The sequence below is a fragment of the Aspergillus mulundensis genome, assembly GCF_003369625.1.
Source record: "Aspergillus mulundensis strain DSM 5745 chromosome Unknown scaffold_4, whole genome shotgun sequence".
In the NCBI taxonomy this organism is placed as follows: domain Eukaryota; kingdom Fungi; phylum Ascomycota; class Eurotiomycetes; order Eurotiales; family Aspergillaceae; genus Aspergillus; species Aspergillus mulundensis.
Genome location: NW_020797892.1, coordinates 2,590,773 through 2,610,019, shown reverse-complemented (window position 1 = coordinate 2,610,019; position 19,247 = coordinate 2,590,773). Strand labels below are relative to the sequence as shown.

At 51.3% G+C, this 19,247-nt stretch overlaps 7 protein-coding genes across 7 annotated transcripts; 3 read left to right on the top strand and 4 right to left on the bottom strand.

Annotated features, from left to right (window-relative positions):
- Window positions 1-210: 210 nt before the first annotated feature.
- On the bottom strand, window positions 211-812 carry DSM5745_05262 (putative small nuclear ribonucleoprotein SmG; the record flags this gene model as incomplete). Its single annotated transcript, XM_026747278.1, has 5 exons — window positions 211-237; window positions 308-340; window positions 430-504; window positions 641-712; window positions 783-812. The coding sequence occupies 5 exons, from the start codon at window positions 810-812 to the stop codon at window positions 211-213; spliced, it is 237 nt and encodes a 78-aa protein (XP_026604758.1).
- A 201-nt stretch (window positions 813-1,013) lies between these two features.
- Window positions 1,014-2,297, top strand: DSM5745_05261 (uncharacterized protein; the record flags this gene model as incomplete). The annotated part of the gene is made up of 2 exons (XM_026747277.1): window positions 1,014-1,089; window positions 1,159-2,297. 2 exons carry the CDS (start codon window positions 1,014-1,016, stop codon window positions 2,295-2,297), a joined length of 1,215 nt encoding a protein of 404 aa, XP_026604757.1.
- A 216-nt stretch (window positions 2,298-2,513) lies between these two features.
- On the top strand, window positions 2,514-4,517 carry DSM5745_05260 (uncharacterized protein; the record flags this gene model as incomplete). The annotated part of the gene is made up of 6 exons (XM_026747276.1): window positions 2,514-2,590; window positions 2,652-2,821; window positions 2,871-3,223; window positions 3,282-3,560; window positions 3,626-4,379; window positions 4,435-4,517. The coding sequence occupies 6 exons, from the start codon at window positions 2,514-2,516 to the stop codon at window positions 4,515-4,517; spliced, it is 1,716 nt and encodes a 571-aa protein (XP_026604756.1).
- A 3,096-nt stretch (window positions 4,518-7,613) lies between these two features.
- On the top strand, window positions 7,614-8,987 carry DSM5745_05259 (uncharacterized protein; the record flags this gene model as incomplete). The annotated part of the gene is made up of 1 exon (XM_026747275.1): window positions 7,614-8,987. One exon carries the CDS (start codon window positions 7,614-7,616, stop codon window positions 8,985-8,987), a length of 1,374 nt encoding a protein of 457 aa, XP_026604755.1.
- A 608-nt stretch (window positions 8,988-9,595) lies between these two features.
- DSM5745_05258 (putative bis(5'-nucleosyl)-tetraphosphatase) lies at window positions 9,596-10,972 on the bottom strand (the record flags this gene model as incomplete). The annotated part of the gene is made up of 3 exons (XM_026747274.1): window positions 9,596-10,510; window positions 10,581-10,873; window positions 10,960-10,972. 3 exons carry the CDS (start codon window positions 10,970-10,972, stop codon window positions 9,596-9,598), a joined length of 1,221 nt encoding a protein of 406 aa, XP_026604754.1.
- A 1,099-nt stretch (window positions 10,973-12,071) lies between these two features.
- DSM5745_05257 (uncharacterized protein) lies at window positions 12,072-13,087 on the bottom strand (the record flags this gene model as incomplete). The annotated part of the gene is made up of 2 exons (XM_026747273.1): window positions 12,072-12,368; window positions 12,485-13,087. The coding sequence occupies 2 exons, from the start codon at window positions 13,085-13,087 to the stop codon at window positions 12,072-12,074; spliced, it is 900 nt and encodes a 299-aa protein (XP_026604753.1).
- A 578-nt stretch (window positions 13,088-13,665) lies between these two features.
- zfpA (putative C2H2 finger domain protein) lies at window positions 13,666-15,660 on the bottom strand (the record flags this gene model as incomplete). The annotated part of the gene is made up of 2 exons (XM_026747272.1): window positions 13,666-15,107; window positions 15,156-15,660. 2 exons carry the CDS (start codon window positions 15,658-15,660, stop codon window positions 13,666-13,668), a joined length of 1,947 nt encoding a protein of 648 aa, XP_026604752.1.
- Between the last annotated feature and the right edge of the window lie 3,587 nt (window positions 15,661-19,247).

Sequence of the window (19,247 nt, the reverse complement as noted above, 5' to 3'; positions counted from 1 at the left end):
ATTTTGATTTAATTCCCTCTCATAAGAAAACATGAAAAAAGTAATAAAAAGACGAAGTGCCCTTGCTTGGTATGATTCCATGCGAGCAGTCCAACCCGTGAACTCCTTATTCTCTCAATGAAGTAACCCACATACGTTGCATGGTATGGAATGGTATAAAAATGCAATCCGTAGACGTCCTGACGCTTTTCCCCCGGCGCTTCGCTGTCTCTATTTCTCGTTTATCCGTTCCAAAGCCTAGAAGAATGAGTGATTGTTAGTGATTCGGACAAATAATGGGCGGGACAGAAGAAGAGACAGTACTGACCTCGAGCATGACGACTGAGTTTCCGCGAATGACCTAGAGAGCATAGGAGTCCATTGGTTAGTGTCACATTTCACTGTGGCAGTCGAGCAATAGTCCCAGGGCTCGGGGCGTGTTTAACGCACAATCATGCCAATAGCAACCTTCTCTCCGCCTGGCTTCTCCTCAAAGGCCTCATCTAGAACGATGTTCATGAAGACCTGGCATCGCACGTGCTCCATTAGCTTTATTGTTCTGTTCCGCGGCGAGTGGGTAGCTTGTGTAGGTGGTCTCGAAGCCAGATCGCGAAAATAACGGGAAGAGAATCAATCTAGAGCAGGACTCGGTTCAACGTACATCGTAGCCTCGCAGAACGCCAATGACTTTGCGGTTTCCGTTGAGTTCGCAGAATACCCGCTTCTCCATATACTGTACAAACGATGGTGTTAGCGCGCGCCATTGGAATGGTCAAAAGAGGATCCGGGTAGCAATGACAGACCTTCTTCAGTTCGGGCTGTGCTTGAGGCATTTTGGCGATTGGAACTTGATCTGACTTGCTGCCCTTTTGTCGAAGGTGGTGATGCGGAACTTTTGATATCGGCGGGAGGCACCTGAGCCGGAGAAATGATGTTCCCGATAGCTCAAAAATGCCGGGTGACGTTGTTATCGGAAGGATATCTCCAGCCAAGGTCCTTTAAAAAAAGATTTAGAAGATATCAGACCTCTGAAGATGAGCTCTGCATTTGCTAGTAGAAGGAAGCCGCGCAAGATTGGCGGAGATGACGGCGACAACGATGAGGACCAGGGTAGGTGCCCGCCTTCATACGGTGTTTCGAAGCTCTATTTGAGGAGCCTTGAACTAATACGATATCTAGATTCTGGTCCGATTGTCAAAAGACCCGTTATCTCAAAAGCGAAACAAAAATCCAAAGCGCGCCTTTCATTCGGCCCCGGCGAGACTTCAATGACGGAGGGCGAGGACGGGGAAAGCGAGGTTATCGTGCCCAAGAAGCATGGCTTGGGTAGGCGAGTGCTTGAGAAGAATGCATCACAGAGATCGATAACACCGGCCGGGTCAGGAAATCAACTTCCGCTCAGAGTTGGACCCGAGCAAGATCGACCGAGCTACAACAAGGAGTATCTGAATGAACTTCGAAATTCGACGGCATCGACGCCCAAACCTACGACTGACCCCGAAATCCGGAATGAGGTGGATGTGGCAGCGAAATTTGGTGAAGTCATGAAAGTTATTGCTCCGTCGGCCATCCCTACGGAGGCTGAGATAAGGGAAAAGAAGGCTCGCCGGGCAAGGTTGGCAAAAGAACAGGATAGCCATAGTCTCACCGAGCAAGACTATATATCGCTTGAGGAAAATGCGGGGGATGACTGGGAACTGGTCGACCGAGAAGATCTCAAAGACACGAGGCTAGTGCGGGACGATGAAGACTTTGCGGAGGGCTTCGACGAATACGTCGAAGATGGACGCATATCATTGGGGAAGAAGGCCGAACGTGAGCAGAAGAAAAAGCAGCGCGAAGCCATGCGCGAGCTCATTGAAGATGCCGAAGCTCTTTCGGACGAGGAAGACTCTGACTTGGAGGAAAAGGCGGCCTACGAAGCCGCCCAGACAAGAGCTGCGATGGGATACGGCAAAGACCCCGTAGATCGACCGAAGACGCCTCCTAAGATGACCTCGCTACCACGTCTCTCAACATGTCTCGATAGGTTGCGGATGAACGTCGCGGTCTTGGAGAAGTCTCGGACACAAATGATCAACCGAATGGAAGAACTGAGAAAAGAAAAGGCAGATATTTCTGTTAGAGAAGTTGAGATACAGGCTCTGATCAAAGAGACTGGAGATCATTATGAAAAACTCAAGCAAGAAGCAGGAGTCACTCCGGGCTCCGAGGTTGATACCCCAGTGACCACAGATTTCGAGAGCTCTCGCGGATTAGAAAACATTGGGGCTTCATCCATGGTTGTATCCGGAGCAAACTCGGAGAGTGAGACCTGAATGGTTACGAGATGTTGTCTTTGGATGTGTGCGTGTGCCAGCTCTCCAAGCATTCCCCATTCAGAAGGTGCTACTCACCCCAGGCCATCTCACCATGACTACGCATACCGGAGACCTGTCTGCGTTTCATCAACACTTTGACCTTATTAAGTCCACGAGCGATACCTACGTTAACCCAAGTCGGTCGATATCCGTCTGCCAACAAATCCATGTCCGATGAGCCGAACGCCGTTTTTCTCTCTGGGTCGTTGGTCACTGCCCCGGGCTGAGCGTGCGAGTATTGGACCTTCGCAGTAAGTCATACCAATATGAGATTTCTTTAAATTCTGTACAATAGTAACTCATCACGCAAAGACCACGTCAGGGTTTAGCTCTAATTGAGACACCAATTGACGAGAAAGATGGCGTTCCTCCACACCTCTACCGCCGTTCGGATGCAACTCCAATTGAATTGTTCTTCGATCTTTTCTTCGTTGCGAACCTATCTACCTTCACAGCTACACATGAGATTAACAATGTAGAAGGTGTGGGAATTTTCATGGCTCTCCTATTCAGGTCTAACTCGCCCTATAGCTCTGGGAGCCTACATTGGCTTCCTCGGCGTGATCTGGTTTACTTGGCTCCAAGTAATGATGTTCGATATACGTTTTGCCCGAGACTCGCTATTCGAACGCATCTGCAAAGCCATGCAACTGGGGATCATGGTTGGACTTGCTTCTGCAGGGACGAGGATTACCACGCGTGTCCGCCCCGAGAACGTTTGGGCCTTTCAATCACTGAGTCTTATGCTTGGTGGAAGCAGACTCCTTCTGTCGATACAGTATATTGTCAGTATCATCTTTATCCGCAAGCGCATGAGTAGTGCCGCCAAAGGACTATGCATCATCGCCACAACATTGCTCGTTTCGAGTTTGGTACATTTCGGAGTAAGCGAACCATGCAACTGAAGAGACGTGGCCCAACCCCCGGCTAACGATTTGAAAGATGTATTTTGCCTTCGGCGAAGACTCGGCGCATTCCTATATTTGGACTGTTTGGTTTGTGCTATTTTGGATCGAGATGTGGGCAGTGATCGCGACCTCTTGCATTGCCCCAGGTATTGGATTTCAAGAAACTCCCCTGAATGTCCGCATGGGTCTTCTTACTTTGATTATCATTGGTGAAGGAGTCATCTCCGTTACGAGACTTGTCAACAAAACTGTGCGGCCTGGCTGCTGGACCAAATGGTCGTTTGTCCATATCTTAGGAGTCACCACTAACGTCGTAAGGCTTTACTGATATCCTACGAACCGGTGCTTCCGGGGATCCCGCTAACATTGACGTATTAGTATTTCATCTGGCAAGAATACTTCGACCTCACCCCGACACGCGCCATGAGTACATTTGCGCAGCAAATCTGGGCCCAGCTGCACTTTCCGTTCCACGTGGCGCTCGTTCTTCTTCTGGAGGGGTCACAAATCCTCGCCTTGACCCTGGATATCACCCTGAAGCTGCAGTACCTTACGGAAACGATCCTGTTTGCATGCGAAGAACCGCGACCGGATCCCCGATTGGCCATCAAGCTGCTTTGCCAGACAATAGACGATATGGAAATCGAGTACAGCCGGGGAGCGACTGGTGAGCAGAGGGCAATCTATGACATATTGAATGATCTTCCAAATCATGACATGTGTCCCGTCAACGGAACAATTGGATTCACACTCACCAGGAATATGTTCAATGACTTGGTGGGAAATGTGACATCTGCTCTCTTCTCTACTATGAGGATTGTGCCACCACGTAGCGCACATGTCAGCACTATGAATAGCTCGCAGCTACTGAGGATGTATGTTGAGCTCTTGAGTTTTGTCTATGTGTACTTTTTCATTGTCGCCTCAGTTGCGATGTTACTTTTCGCTGCCTTCGGGCTTCTAGCTCGACGCCACGACAAACCGCTGGCGATGGCAATCGGGGTGGCGGTTCGGATCATCTCTGGCGTCTTCCTTGCAAGCCTTACCGTCTTCGCGAAGCATTTTGAGCTTGCGTATTCGTTCATGAAGTCTCCGACCATACTATACGCATTTACGTTTGTTTTATTGGGAGGTAAGTTGCTCCTATCCGCATTTAGCCACGGTGTGCCTTTCTCATCGGGATCTAGTGCTTTTGGTTGACCGACTTCTGGACCATTTCGCTGGACAGCCAAGCAGCAAGAATCCGGCACGACGCAGGAAAGCGAGGTAGGCATGCGTCCTGCTGTCGATTATGTGCCTCACATTTCTCTTGCCCACAGAGAGCCCTATTTTCAGAGCCGTTCCCGGGTGGCGTTGGGGATGTGCTTATGGTTATCGATCCTTTTCGATGTATTTCTTTCTACTTACCAATGGGATAGAGGGGATCGCCAATGCAGGAGGGACTTCACGATTGAGAATGGAGTTCAAGCTCGGTAGATCCGTCTGAGGTTCCTCCCAGAGACTAAAACGGAGCTGCATATTTGTGCATCGGCTGACGGGAATGTACAAGTCTTGGCCATCCCCAACCGCGTGCGGCGAATAGTGGAACAAGTGAGACAAATGTACGGCCTGCGGTTACGGAGTAAAAAGATAATAATAGAACTTGAAACATCGGTTTCCAAACTTCAGATACTGAGCGGCGCGCCCTTCTCCCACGGCAGGCTAAGACATCGTCCCAACAGACGACAAACCGCGCAGAGGCGAAAGTTTCAAACGGAAAGCAGAAACGGCCAGCGCAACAATGCATATTGGCATAACGCGGGATGGAAAAGGTCGAATAGAATTGAAGTAGGACCACAGTAGTAAAGTACCTACAACCCCGCTTAGATGACAACCGTCAAAAAGTAGGTGTACACAAGGGGAGCCGGGGTTGGATTGGGTTGGTCTGGCTGGAGCCCTAATCATGGTAGGACGTACGCACGCAGAGCACAGGGCACAGGGCAGACCGTTGGGACAGAGCGGAGAAGAACGACTCTAACGGATGGCTACTGACACAACGCCGTGCTGTACTCTGTACAACTGGGCTCGGGTTGGAAAGCAGAGATGATAGTGCAGACGCACATCGTGCACTGACCTGATCTGTGCTGGCGCGCATACCCACAGCTCTGAGTCGGAACTGAGTCTGGAACTGAGTCTGGATCTGGCGCTCTGAAAGGTGGACCTGGCGCTCTGGACCTAAGATCGGGCATGCGGACCTGCTGAGTGTTGATCGAATTCTGGACAGTGCGTATCGTTGGAAGTTGCACTACTTTGCCTTGCGAGTGATATGTGGCGGGCCATCCACTGTCTAGGAAACCATGATGCGGGGAAGCAAAGAACCACATCGCTGGTATGAGCTTTTTTTTTCTTTTCTTTTTCCACTTTTAGAGTTCAGCCTGTGTAGCTGCGGCCCCTTTGTCCATTAGGAGGGGATGACCCTGGGACGGCGCAGAGGTAACGAGCCACCCGGAGCAGCTTCCGTCTACGCGAGGGCTGTATTTAGGTCCGTTCTTCATGGCTTGCAGCTAGCAAACTGGTGACGTGGGGACAGAGCTGGAGGGGATGGGGATGGGGACGATTGACAATTCTTCATGATGCAGATGGCGATGTGGAGTTTGCAGGAAGCTTATTGTTTGGAAATCCATAGAAGCCCCAGAGGCTGGTTTGCTTGGTTCTGTGCGTTTTCTTCCTGTTCTCGAACGTCGTAGATAGCTTGTAATGAGTTGGAGGCCGACCGGGGGATTAGACCTGGTTAGGTATACGGTGAATATCGTCCGACGTCTTACGAAGCCAAGTAAGGCTTAGAATGAGGCTTTGGTGTTGCCAAGAAGGGTCGGTATAGAGGTTCGGACCGAAGCTGTTGGAGGGCCGGTCCTTCATATAAAGCTTTGATGGAGCCGCGCCCCAGACAAAGGCAGTTTGGCTAGGGTTGGCTCAGCCGCTGTGACGATGTCGCCCGGCCGCGGGAGAGTGACAGCTGCACTTGACAGTGGCGGAAAAGATTTCCAATCCAATGATAGAATAGCATTCCCCAAGCAAACTTCCGACAATTTGAGGCCCAATGAGGGCGCATAAGGTTGGGGTTGGTAAGATCTGCAACGGTGCGTCTCGCTCCTAGCAGCTGCTGTTGGCTCGGATGCGCGAAACAACGGAGCCCTATGTACTCAGCCGACAAGCGGGCACAGCCGTGCAACGCAAAATCTCTGACGCGAGTGCCGTCCTGGATATGCTATGTCAACTTTCTGAACGCCGTTGTTCATTGAGTTATGACTTTTTTCTCGGTTTTCTCCAGCCGGAGCTATCATCCTCTATAGAGTTCCGCCACCGATCTAGCCACACGACGGGACTAGAAAGCCCCTGCTGCACAAAAATTGAGCTGTCAGTTGATTGCCGAGTGAAGATCACGGAGAATATGGCGTTAGACCTATCCCCCTTTCCGCCGTGAGGACGATCTTCTTTCAGGCAGTATCCATGCTCGATCCTGGCATCTCAGTGGACAAAGACTGGAGATCAAGGCTTAGCCCAGATAGCTCTATGCCACGTTACAGATCAAGTAACTCAAATTCTTGCTGCCGTTAGTACCGATAGCAGTGGAAGCCATGATCAAATGAGTTAGTAGTTCTCCGGGATATGGGGTCCTGAAATTCTATTAAAGCAAGACTCCACGGGGATGGACGTCAGAGGGAACCATGATAAACAGTTTGTGGCCGCCACTCTAGATTCTTTCTTCAAATTGTTTTTGATCCGCATTCTACTTTCGCTCTTGTTGCGCGTTTTCTTGTTGTCAGCTAAGACATTCCAAGACAAAGTATCCTGTCTTCCGGCATAGAGCGGCATAGAGCGGTTGCTTCTTTTGAACCATCTTTTCTCAACGCAGTGAGCACTGAGACATAAATCCTACTGCATGTTAGTTCCCCGTCAGATCAGGACGAAACAGTCACCTACCCGACATATGGACGTCAGAGGTCTTACCTGAGAGACCCAGAGACATCCTTCCCGAGCTTCAGATTCCATCCTGGTCCCTCTCGCGTCTGTTTCAGATAGCCGGACATCCCATTGCTTCCTGGAGATTATCCGACACGCGCTCGCCACGGAGCTCCCTGATATTAAGCGGGGGATCGCGTGGTGGGTTCCCTTGGTAAGTCAACAGCTGCATCAAAGACCCCTCCATCCAGACATTGTGGTGCTGACTGGGACCATAAGTCCTGCAGGTGCCCTGGTACGCCCAACAAGGTGCATAATCCAGCAACAAGATCTGATGCACTCGCTTCATTCATCTTCAATACCGGTTAGAGGCCACAAGAGCGGTGTGGTTGATATCGTAGGCTGCTGGCCTGACATTAAAGCAATGTTCCGCGTCCTTGCTGGACCTGATAGCTGGAGAAAGGACATGCTTACCGAGTGCAACCTTCTTTCCACTTCGTGTTTAGCCATCCTCCCCGACAGCTGCGCCCCCATGTCATCCTTATCTTTTGATACAACATCAACCCTTAGCCAACGCCCAGAAACCACTATGGAGTGCGACCAGCTTCAAGTAGGTGAGCACGTGGGGGCAGACGAACGATGCCTGATCACGTCCAATGGAGTACCAAACGGCGATCTCTCGGGACAAGAAGTCCAGACCGGCAGAGAACAATATAGCCATTGGCATGCGAGCTTCCCAATAGTCGAGCCCGCGAAAACTGATCGACCAACATCGCAGAGCTCATCTCACTGGAGACCTCAAAAGATAGACCATCCCAGCCCTGGGAATCCATTCGCACTCGAAGAATTTAGCCCCAACAATGCCAGCGTCCCAACCCCAGACCTGGTCCACCCTATTCCGAGACATAGTCCGTACACCGTGACGAGTTACTTCGCCTCCGAGAATGTACCAGAGACTCTATCAAGCTTTGGGCAAACGGAAAGTCCGCTATCCGAAGACAGAAAGTGTCTGGTGCGAGGATCAGACCGGACAAGTGATGACTTGGTCTACTTCTGCCTTCTCCAAGAAAGACAGTCACCTGGTACGAACTCTGTGACCACCATGTCCGATCAGTATACGCCTATAACCAACGACGGTACCTTCAACAACCTTCCACTGTCCCCTTGGCCCTCAGTCAAGGCTCAAATGCCCTGTGACACGCAACGGTCCAATGCCGCTCAGTGCAGGGGAGAAGCATTGTGGAATGATGCGCGGTTGCTTGGGGATATAGATCAGCAGCAAGGTCACCTCGACCAATTCCCCGTGACCAGCGACGTGATCCATGGTTTACCTAGCCTGGGGCCCAATGTCGAAACATACGTCCAGCCCTCGTCACTGCTCGACCCTTACGATTCGACTTGCTCCGATCTGTACTTGAACGGCAGCACCGTCACACAGCAAGACCACAGTCATATCCAATATTCGAACAATACCTTTACATACCAAAACAACCTTCGACCGGACGATGCGACAGACTCGTTCTTCCCCGCTGGGCGTTTCTCCTATCAACCAAGCCACGTCGGCCGCATGGCTCCTTGGACTAGCGATGCCAGAAATGCTCTCCTGATAGAATATAAGCGCCGCGGACTGTCGTACAAGGACATCAAGAGGATTGGTGGATTCAAAGAGGCCGAATCAACCCTTCGTGGCAGGTTCCGGACGTTGACAAAGTCGAAAGAGCAACGTGTCCGAAAGCCTCAATGGCATGAGAATGATGTAAGTCTCTGGCGGTGTCGCGGGATTGGAAGCCATTGCTAATTAAACAAAGGTGAGACTTCTATGCGAAGCGGTCAACATACACACGGACAACGGCAGGATCAGTCCCTACTCAAGGCGCCCAATCCCACCGGCCAAGATACCTTGGAAAAAGGTTGCCCAGTATATTTGGGATCACGGAGGATCGTACCATTTCGGAAACTCCACATGTAAGAAGAAGTGGTGTGAGGTGCAAGATCTTTAAGGTGGTCACCAAGCAATGGAAATTGGCTATACCTTGCTGTCACATTTGTGCGGAGTAATGGGTCCAGATATGAATGCATGCTGTAGATAGATACCTAGTAGCGCAAGTTACATAATATGAACGTTTGATGGATGCAACATACCTTGAACGGGAATAAGTGAGCCTGGAATCCTCTCGGTTAATCGCTCAAGAATACAAATTTTACGCCCAGATAGAACAGAGAGCGTCTTGGAGATGACGTCTTGAAAAGCTCACAGGAAAGAACCAAAGTTGCAGCCCGAAAGCTATGCCTCGTGATGCCTAACTATATACAAGGGAAAGTGCTATCTACAAACCGTGCCTGCCTCCAAACGTCGGTAAAACGTATTCGGAGACGTCGAAATCTTTGGGACACTTGTTCCCATGATCATAACAGAGAGACCTCTTTTAGGTCTGGATGAGGGTATCCAATGGAGGCAAGAACTTTCATGAGAGCATCAGGGCTGCGTCGCAACTCATTCCATTCGGCCTCGGCCTTCACCATCATTGTACCAGCGAGAAGAGTGCCATTGAGTTCCACGACACCCGCTTGGTCAATATCTTTGCGCGCCACGTCATCGACGGAGACAACGGCACTCACATTCTTCCTCGGGCATATCATCATCGTCGAGTCCGTCATTGCGAGGTTGTAACTGAAAGCCGCAGGTCCTGTATCTGACCGCACTTGACTCCGGGGAACTCCTGCAGCCACCGCAGCAGCCTTGTACAGAGACAGATATGTTTCGTGCAGTTTCTCAGCAGATGCATCTGAAGATAAAGGAAGGGCGAAATTGGCGAGGGGCATCCCGGCAACCCGGCGGAATTCAGTTTCTGAAGAGGCCGGTTGTGATGGAACTGTGTCGATAAGTGGCCTCCACGTACCGGTCTCGTCGTCTTGCGCCATTGCCTCCACGGGGAGAAATTGTAAGTGCCTATGCGGCTGGCTCGCCCCACTTTCATAGCCGGAGTTGAAGAACGCAAATAGCCTCTTTGGCCCTATACTGCCTGATTCGTTCCCATCGTTCCACGCTTTAATGCAAGCGTACGCTGCCGCCAAATCCTCCTTCTCTAGTATATCGGTCTGCTCTCGCCAGGCAGTCGTTGCGAGAATGAAGTGGTTCGGAATGACGGGGAATTTATTAAGGACGAGAAAGTGCGTCGGGCTTTCCTTCGGAAAGTGTGCGATGACAAGCTCCGGGGATGGGTTCTCAAAGGGATCGAATCTCTTCTTCGTGCTTCCTTCATCCGATTTCGGCTTTCCCGTCGGTTTGTTTGCCAGAGCAGGGCAGTATCTAAGTTGGTACTGATAAAGTCATCGTATCAGTGAATGATAACAATCAATGGTAGAATAGCCGTCATATGGCGGAGCTTACGGGGACGCCACCGGGACGCAGGATTTCAAGATGTGTCTGGGAGAAGATCAGGTGGCCGGCATCTTTGGCAGCTGTGAAGCGTTTAGCTACGAGAGCGGGCAAGCTCTCGGTGAGACCAAGCTGCATCATATGAAATTGTTGTTTGAATTTCGGAGGAGAGCGACGGGGAGGACAGTTGGAGAAGGAAGACCGAATAATAGCTGGGTGGCTGTCGGAGAACACATGCGGGGAGGTGGGGCCGGAGAGCTCTAGCAGCCAGAGACCATCATTGTCATTACCACCATCAAAGCAGCCTGTTTGACAGTAAACAAAAGGCCGGACCAAGAGAGCAATGGGACTCTCAATCCCTTTTGCAAAAAGTGGTCCATATCTGGCGTACGCAACCTCGCCATCGCAGCGGTTTGCCCGCCTTCCGTTCCTACAACACCCATACCTATACACCCTAAGAACAAAACACACAATCCACTGCTACCTCAACCAAGTCTACGGCGATGGATCATCTAAGAAGCATATACACCAGCCTTAATCTTACCCGCGCTGAGCCCTGGAGCCCGGCCTTCTACAACTTCACCATAGACCGAACATCGCTCCTCTCCGGCGCCGAAAGCTACTATAGAAACTGGTCTGGATGGCAGCGGATCGATTTTTCCCATTGGAATAACTTCCCTTGGTGGGAGAAACTCTTCTCTTGGGGCAGTTTCTTCCATCGCGACTCCTCTTGCTGGAGTGATGTCTTGCAGTGTTTCAAATCCTTCTGTACGCTCCTTATCTTGCCTTACTAACTTGCAAGTAGAAATCATCTGCTAACAGTTACCAAATCTTCAGCATGTAAATGGAATTGGAAGCCTTTTGCCACATGGTGGACAACATTCGGCGGTACTCTATACAGCATACTTAACCTGGGCTTTGGATCACTGGGTATCACCGCAGGTACTTATTCATCTCACCTAGTCCTTATACACCTCCTCTTAGGCATTATCCTGGATATGCGAGAAGGATTGAACAAGCAGTTACTGACGCGGGGTCTTACAGGGTCATTCGCTGCGATGTTCCAGTCATTCATGTACGGCGGCTCCACTCCGGCGGGCGGAATATTCGCTATGTTAACGAGCATGGGGATGCTAGGAACACTGTTCCAAAACGCAGCTCTCTGGGCTGGAGGGTTTGCAACTGCCGTTACGGGGTTCGCGACTTGGTTTGGAGAATGGTACGCAAAGGCCTCTGAGAGGAGTCTGGGGAGGTCAACCGTGGGATAGGACGTCAGAACGTTTCCACCCGAACTGGATTCTAGGTAGCTAGCTATGGCTATATCTTTTCAAGGATGTCATTCTAATAGACGCGTACTTCGCATACCTTGGCCAGCACATGTACCCTATCCACATCGACACATGTGGCACTTCTTAGTCTTAAGCTCATAACCTAAACCCTAAAATCATCCACACCAAAAGAGCCAATTCAAACCAACGCAACTGCAGTTTCAGCCCGTCCCGATTACGGATCCGGCAAGCTCCCAATAATTCCCCAAGTAAAGAGCTCCGAGATTTCATCCTTGTGCTTATACCCAGTCCGCCTGATCTCGTCCGCAAAGAGTTCCCTGACCCCAATGCCCTCAATCCAACCGCTCATATTTACCGTCTCCGCATGCGAGCGCATCGCCATCTCCACAATTGGCCGAGGATCTTTGCACTGGTGAATCCTGCCCTCCCCTGTAACAGTCCAGAAGGCCTTTCCGTCCTCCATCTTCTTAAAAGGCGGCTCAATAGTGTCGTCTGCGTGGCACATTATGGCCTACCCGTCCATAATGTATAGAGATTAGTAACAGCGCTTGTGCCAGTCCAGGCCTAACCAACTCACCCCTGCGCAAGGAAAAGAAATGGAAGAGAAGGCAAGGGGGAAGGACCAACCTGCGCAATATACTCAAAGCAATGGCTCATATGCTTAAGGGACGCACTACGGCTGGAACTCTGGTTCTCGGGGACATTGTTGTTTTCGGGGAAGATCTTGCGCCGGATTGTAATGAGGCAGTGGAGCTGGTGCAGCATGCCAATGACATGATTCACGCCTACAGGCTCCGGCTCGCCCGGGGTCTCGGGGAGATTATCAAACTTCGAGCCCTCCAGGCTCTGCTGCGTGACTCTGATCCCCCCTGCTGCGTTGGGCGGCGAGATCATCCCTTCCCAGGTGTTCGGGTACTTGTCGGAGATTGTGGTCGCTAGGAGTTGAGGCGCTTTCTTGTATGCTCGTAAGTGCGTGCCGTCGTAGCGGGCTGTGTTGAGGACGGAGGGCCTGGACTGGGGGTCCTGGATATGAATGCTGCCCGTGGTGCTGTCGAGGTGGATTGGGGGGTAGGTGCAAGAGCAGGTTGTCGAGGAGGCGGCATCAGATAGGATGCGGGAAGGCCCAATTATGAGGATTAGCAGGGTCAGGACGAGAAGGGTTGTGACTGTGAGGACAGTGATATGGACGGTTGGGTTTGCGGCGCCTGGGTTGTTGGAGTGGAGGCCCATCATGGCTGGAACTTGGCCTGACTCTGAGTCGTTGGTGACAGGTTGCGGCGTTATTTTCTGGTGGGAGCAGATGGCTGATGGTTCATGGTTGGGAGATTGAGTGTTGGAAAGACTGTGCTCTGTCTGTACTCATCAGGAGCTGTTAGTACATTATAAGGAGTTATCAATGCAGGCTTCAGAGAAGCCTGGCTGTGTTAGTGGATAAAGAGGAGCTTGTGTCAATAGTTATTGATTGAATAGAGATCTACTCACATCAACTGGTCCACGGGTAAATCTTATTGATCCCGGATTGGGAACAAAGACTCGGGCCGGGTTGCTGGCTGGTCCAGTGCTGGCTACGCTGTGCCACAAAGAGCTACCGAGCTGGAGAAAATGGTCTCATATCATAGTTGATTAAAGGAATATAGAATCATATAACATCAAGAGGAAGAAGATATAATCGAGGTCCAGCCTTCATATAAGTACATGTCTTTTTTATCAATAAAACAATCGACGCAGTGGTATCAATCAACTTATCCAGAATGCCGCTATCATCATGCTATGCAAGAGAACAAAAAGCAAAGAATCAGGCTTCAAGATCAAGCCATTAATTCGTCAATATCCACGACTTCTCCCTCGTGGTGCTGGGAGAAGCCAGGATGCGGCATCGCCGATTGTCCGATCAGCTGTCCGCCATGCCCGTCAAACCAAGCCCCTCGTTCCTCCTCAGTGGCATTGAGGATCCCGTTGGCGCGCTTTAGTGTCTCGACATCTAGGTCGGTGATATAGGCGTCGCGGTTTGTACCGTCACCTGCACCGCCGGGGAGCTTAACCCGAACCTCGAACTCATTGTTGAGCAACATTTCGTCCTTCCAAAGACGGCGCTGGCCATCGAAGACGCAGAGGACGCGCTTCTTCATGTTGATGTTGCGACTGGGGCAGCCCCAGGATTGAGGGTAATTGTCGCGGTTGTTGCGTCGCTTTGACGCGGTGAGGCGGGATTTGTTGTTGTTTGATGAAGGCTTGCTGATGACGTTGTTGCTACCAAGGATTACGCGGGAATTCTTGCCTGTTTTGGCAGACTTCGCTGGTCGTCGGTCGTCAAAGTCATCATCGTCGTCGTCATTTTCTTCGTCGTACTCAACGGAGCCGGCCGTGTCAAGTAGTCTGTGCTTTTCCATCGTCTTCTGGACCTCCTCATCCGTTTCAACTTCCGCAAGCCGTTGCTGATTGATCGCCTCGCTGGGCTCTTCCTGCTGCACCACGCGAAGAACACAGTCGTCGAGATGCTCATAGAAATCTTGTGCGTTGCTAAACGTGCCTGAGCAAGTTGAGCACTTGCCCGTCGCATCCTGGCAGTAGTCTGAGACGCTCTTGTTGGAGGAGGCAGTCGGGCTCTTCTTGCGGCAATTTGGCGGCGTTTGCTCCACTCCGTGGACGGAGGTTAGGTGACGCTTGAAGACATCGGCCCTGTTGAAGCTCTTCTCCGCGGGTGAGCCAGAGCCAGGGCAGAAGCCGCAGACCATCGTGCCTTTATAATGCGTAAGAGTGTGGCGGTTCTTGTCGTATTTACGGGCAAAGCCCTTGATGTGGTATTCGCAGGTCACAATCGGACACTTTTCTGGTCGTTCCGATTGATGGGTGAGCATGTGGGCTTTCAGGTCTTTAAAGACACGCCCGCAGTCGGGATGAGGGCACCGGCCCTTCTCCTTGACATCGTCATCGAATTCAATGCCGCTGGCAGCGGGGCTAGGTTGTGAAGGACGAGAGTGGATGGATGAAATTGATGACCGGCGATCATATACTGAGGCAGGACGAGAGTGAGGACCAGAGGGGATCGGCGATGGAGGGGCGAGATTGGATTGTTGCGAGTACGATTGCTTTAACATGAAGTTTTCGGCATAGTGAAACTGAGAGGGCTCTGGCGACTGAGGGTAGAAGCCAGTGGGGCCCATGGTGTAGTCTGGCTGTTCAGGATATGACATGGCAGGCGGAGTAAGAGTGAGTTGCGGTTGCTGCATAGGCTGGATGAGAGAGGGGTCTGTCAAGGTCAGATCAACTCCATCATAGTGATTAGAAAGTCACCTACCAACAAAACTATCTGACTTTTTCTGGTAGAAAGTCTCCGAGTCAAAGGGATTTACCATGCCCTCGTTGGGGAACAGGTCTCCCATGGCTGCAGCAGGATGGGTCAAGCCATTGTTTGTGTCAACCCAGTCCTCCTGGAAGGTGTGCGCATTTGCCGAGTAAGGCGAGCCCATGGCTGATGAGGAAGCGCTGGCAATTGAAGGACCCGAAGCTGTCGAGACGCCAGACAGAAAACCCTCTGCAGTGGTGACCGGGAAATTTGATTTCCCCATCTCGGTATACGAATCGCCGAACCCGGGGTTTTGGAAGGAAGCCTGGGTGAAGTCGTGGCCATATACACCAAGATTATCCACGAAGCTGAAGGAGTCGACCAGGGCAGGGTCGATGGAGTAGTCTTGGAAGTATGGGCCCTGATGTTGTCTTGAAGGCTCTAGTGCCATCATTTTGGCGGTTTTGGATTGCGGAGGAAATAAAAGGAAGTCGGCGGAAGTCTGCTCGTTTTGCATAGCCGGACTGAGGCCGGAAAGCGGGTTTGCGAGGCACTATTGCGCACTATATGTACTAGATCTGTAGATTGCACGTCAGATACGAGATTCCAGACAAGAGCACCGATTGAGTTCAATAACGTGGCGGGCCGCTCGGGGCAAATCCAACCTACCGACGAGATCGCGTTGCGGTATAAAATTGACAGTTGCTCACTGTAATAGTCGGAGGGAAAGCCGCTGCGCGATTGGAGGTGCGACAGGTTCGTGTTGTATAGATGCGTGACTGGTCTTTGTAGTCGACGACTGAGGGCCAATACAGCAGCGATAGATGAGGATGCTGACGGCAGACAGGACAGACGCCTGATGTTATATAAGACAGAGAGGAGGTGAGGTCAAGAGGGGGATGGGGAGAATAAGAAGAAAAGAAGGGGGCCAGAGGCAGGATGAGGGGAGCAAAAGCATTGTTAAATGCTCTCTGATTGCTGGCCCTACGGGCAGAGCACCATCTGGACTTGCAGTGGATCGGACTGGGAATAGATTGGCCAACGAGAGCAACAGAGCCCAGGGACAGACTGGGGGTGGCCGATGCCGATGATGATGTTGCTGATGATATTGATGGATGGGGTCGTGGAGGGGCGTGTGAGGAACTAAGAGAAAGTAAAAATAATAAAATAAAAATAATCATATGTACATACCAGAAAAATAATAAAATAAATTAAACCGGACTGGATAATAACAGGGGTCCCATTATTCTGTTAGCAGCTTACTAGCCGTATTGGCCTGTACCGCTAGACCAGGCATGCAGTCCGTTGCACCGCCAGACTGCGATCTCCAGTCCTCGCTGCTCCTCCGATTTGATTGCGATCGCAGCGGTGACAGAGGCGAAGAACATGGACTGTGCGACATTTTGAGGTGCGAAGATATTTTTTTTGCGAAGATCTCAGAGAAACTACGTAACGCCCAGTCAGAGAGCGACATCCAGTATCAATATCGACGATCAGTCGAGTTCTGTCCACCTCGATCCACAGCCATCGCCCAATGAGTCCGTGTCCCGAAACTTCCACAGATCTGGTGGCAGATACTGGTCGTCTAGCAAAAATAAAGTGATGATAAAGCAACTTGGATAACGGCATCTTCAGATACACAAAGGATGAAAAAGAAATTGTCTTGCGCCGACACTGCGGGTTCCCCGGCCACCCCTGTCGCTGCTCGCTACTCTTACCTCATTACGGCCTGGCCAGTTTCACGACTGGAGTCTGCAGCAGTCTAAATGAGTTACTGAAGGGCGAGCCGCTTGCCATGCCTCAGATCGCGAAGCGATATAAATTAGCATGCCAGTTAACTCGCTGGTGGAATACGTTGAGTGCAGACGCTCCCCGGGGACGCCGTCATCTGTATGCACAGGCCGGGATCTGACCCACAAGTGTCATCGGCAAGTCCGTGATGCTGGAATCGTCGTCAAGCCTCCTCCCAAACTCGGCATCGTGCCATCACCAATTGTGCTTTGACAGTTATCGTCTTCGGCTCCGCTCGCTGACTGCTACGATCATATCCCCATGATAAGATGGTGGCAAATTTCCCCTCAAGTCTCAGGAGTCAGGACTGGGCAAGCGTTTCCGGGAGGACGGCTTTGCTCCGCTAGTACGTGAATCAGAAGGTTAGAAGTTAGAACAGAGTGGACACGAAGCCTAGACTAGAGAGAAGAGAGTGCAGTGATCGCCAGGCGACTCACCTCTCACGTCCGGCCTGGATGGTTTAGACTTGGATGTTTATTTGAGACGACTGTGCTTGGCAGTCAGGCAGGATCTCTCTTGACCCGTCAATCTGGTTCTACCAAATCCTCTCTTTCCAAAGCCGTACACTGCACCACCCGATGTGACTTGCGGGCAGCTGTACGACAATGTTGAGCGCATCGCCAATTCACTGTCGGGGTCGTATCCGCCGAATCCGATTCCCCGACAGTCGAAATCTCCAATCGTGGAAGATGTCGCGATGATCCATATGGCCCATGCCGTGGCCCATGGACATCTTGACGATCTTAGTTCCAAGGTTCAGCTCCACCACACCCCTTTCTGAGGAACGTGCATTGTGATTTCCCGGCATGATTGGCCCCAAGCAAATGAAGAGTCACCCCGCTAGTAGCCGAGCTCTCCAATGAGACTCCAAGCTCGGTCCCGGACGGGATTTCTCTTGGGCAAACACTTTCCCCATTGCGGACGAACTGGACTTGTCTCGAACCACTCAGCCATCTAGAGCCGCATTTCTCCCAGGCGTGATCAATTTAGCGTCTTGAGAATTCAATAGTGCGGTCCTATCTCAAATGTCAGAAGCTCAAATGACAGGAGTGACGTGTCAATGGAAAATACTTCCATGCCATGTGAAGCATATGGAGTAATGCTCCCGACAGGCACATCTACACGATAAACGTCGCTTAAAGAATGGGATTGACCATGTTCCGACAACTTGAAGGCCCATTATTTACTCCGTACTCCGTAACATCGATACAGAGTAGATTACTGCAACTTGGGCTCGATGTGGGGCACTTGTGGCTCATGCAAGGCTGAGACTTGAGAGTTGAGACCGGCGATGCTCTGAGTTGGTCTGGGAGAGAGCCAGCGACCTGCACTGTATGACTGGCAAGCAAGATAGAATGAACCAACGCCCAAGCGAGTCAGACGCTATGGCATCAAGAAGCACTGCAACGCTGACAGACCCCTTGAGGTGGTGACTGAGGCTTGAAACACGTTGACGCCATACCTACGGTCGGAGAAGCTCAGAAGACGAGAAGATGATGCAAGCACGGATGCAGGATCCCTGGATGTCCACAAGGTGCAGATTACCAGCACCCACAGTCGTTGCAGCTAGGTGTACGCCGGAACGCAGCGAAATGGCGGAGGTGTCGGTGTGGGATGCTGCCGGGGACCAGTTTAGGCGCCACATTGCCGACTGAGCCACATGCCGGGAACCTATCGCAGAGCAGCCCGCGGATCTTCCCGTGCTGCCATTGGAAGGCCCGTGTGGAAGTGGGGCGCTCGGGGCGCAGTCTTTCCATTTTTACACCGCTCCCACTTGGTCCGTCCCCGACTTTTCGTCTCTCGCGATACAATACAGAGTACACTGACAGTCACATGAATCCATGATGGTGCAGGTGCCCGATGATTCATCCTGCATCTCTGTCTATTTGCACTCCCAAAATCGCGTCATTTCCAGTCGTTCGAGAAACGTTCCCTGCCAAGCCGGTCAGGAACCGGGGTTCTGTCTCTCTGACCGACGTTTCCACTCAGATTGCTGGAGGAAACCTTAATTGTGCCTCTGGCTTTGCGGTGGGAAAACCACGTTTCTGACCGAGCCTCCATCTTCCCTGCCCTCCATATCCTCGGAATTATTTTTCGCGAGCAAAGCGAGCTAACCGATCTCCTCCACTTGCATAACACTCAGCCTTATGGGTTAATCATGGACTATAAAGGCTATAACATATCACCCCGGCGTCATTATTTCCGTCTTTCACGCGGTGCAGCACAGATCCTGGCACCAAGAGACTACAACGCCAACACCTGACGCTGGTCGGCGAGCATGTGCTCATGGGGAGACCCCAACATTCCATTCCT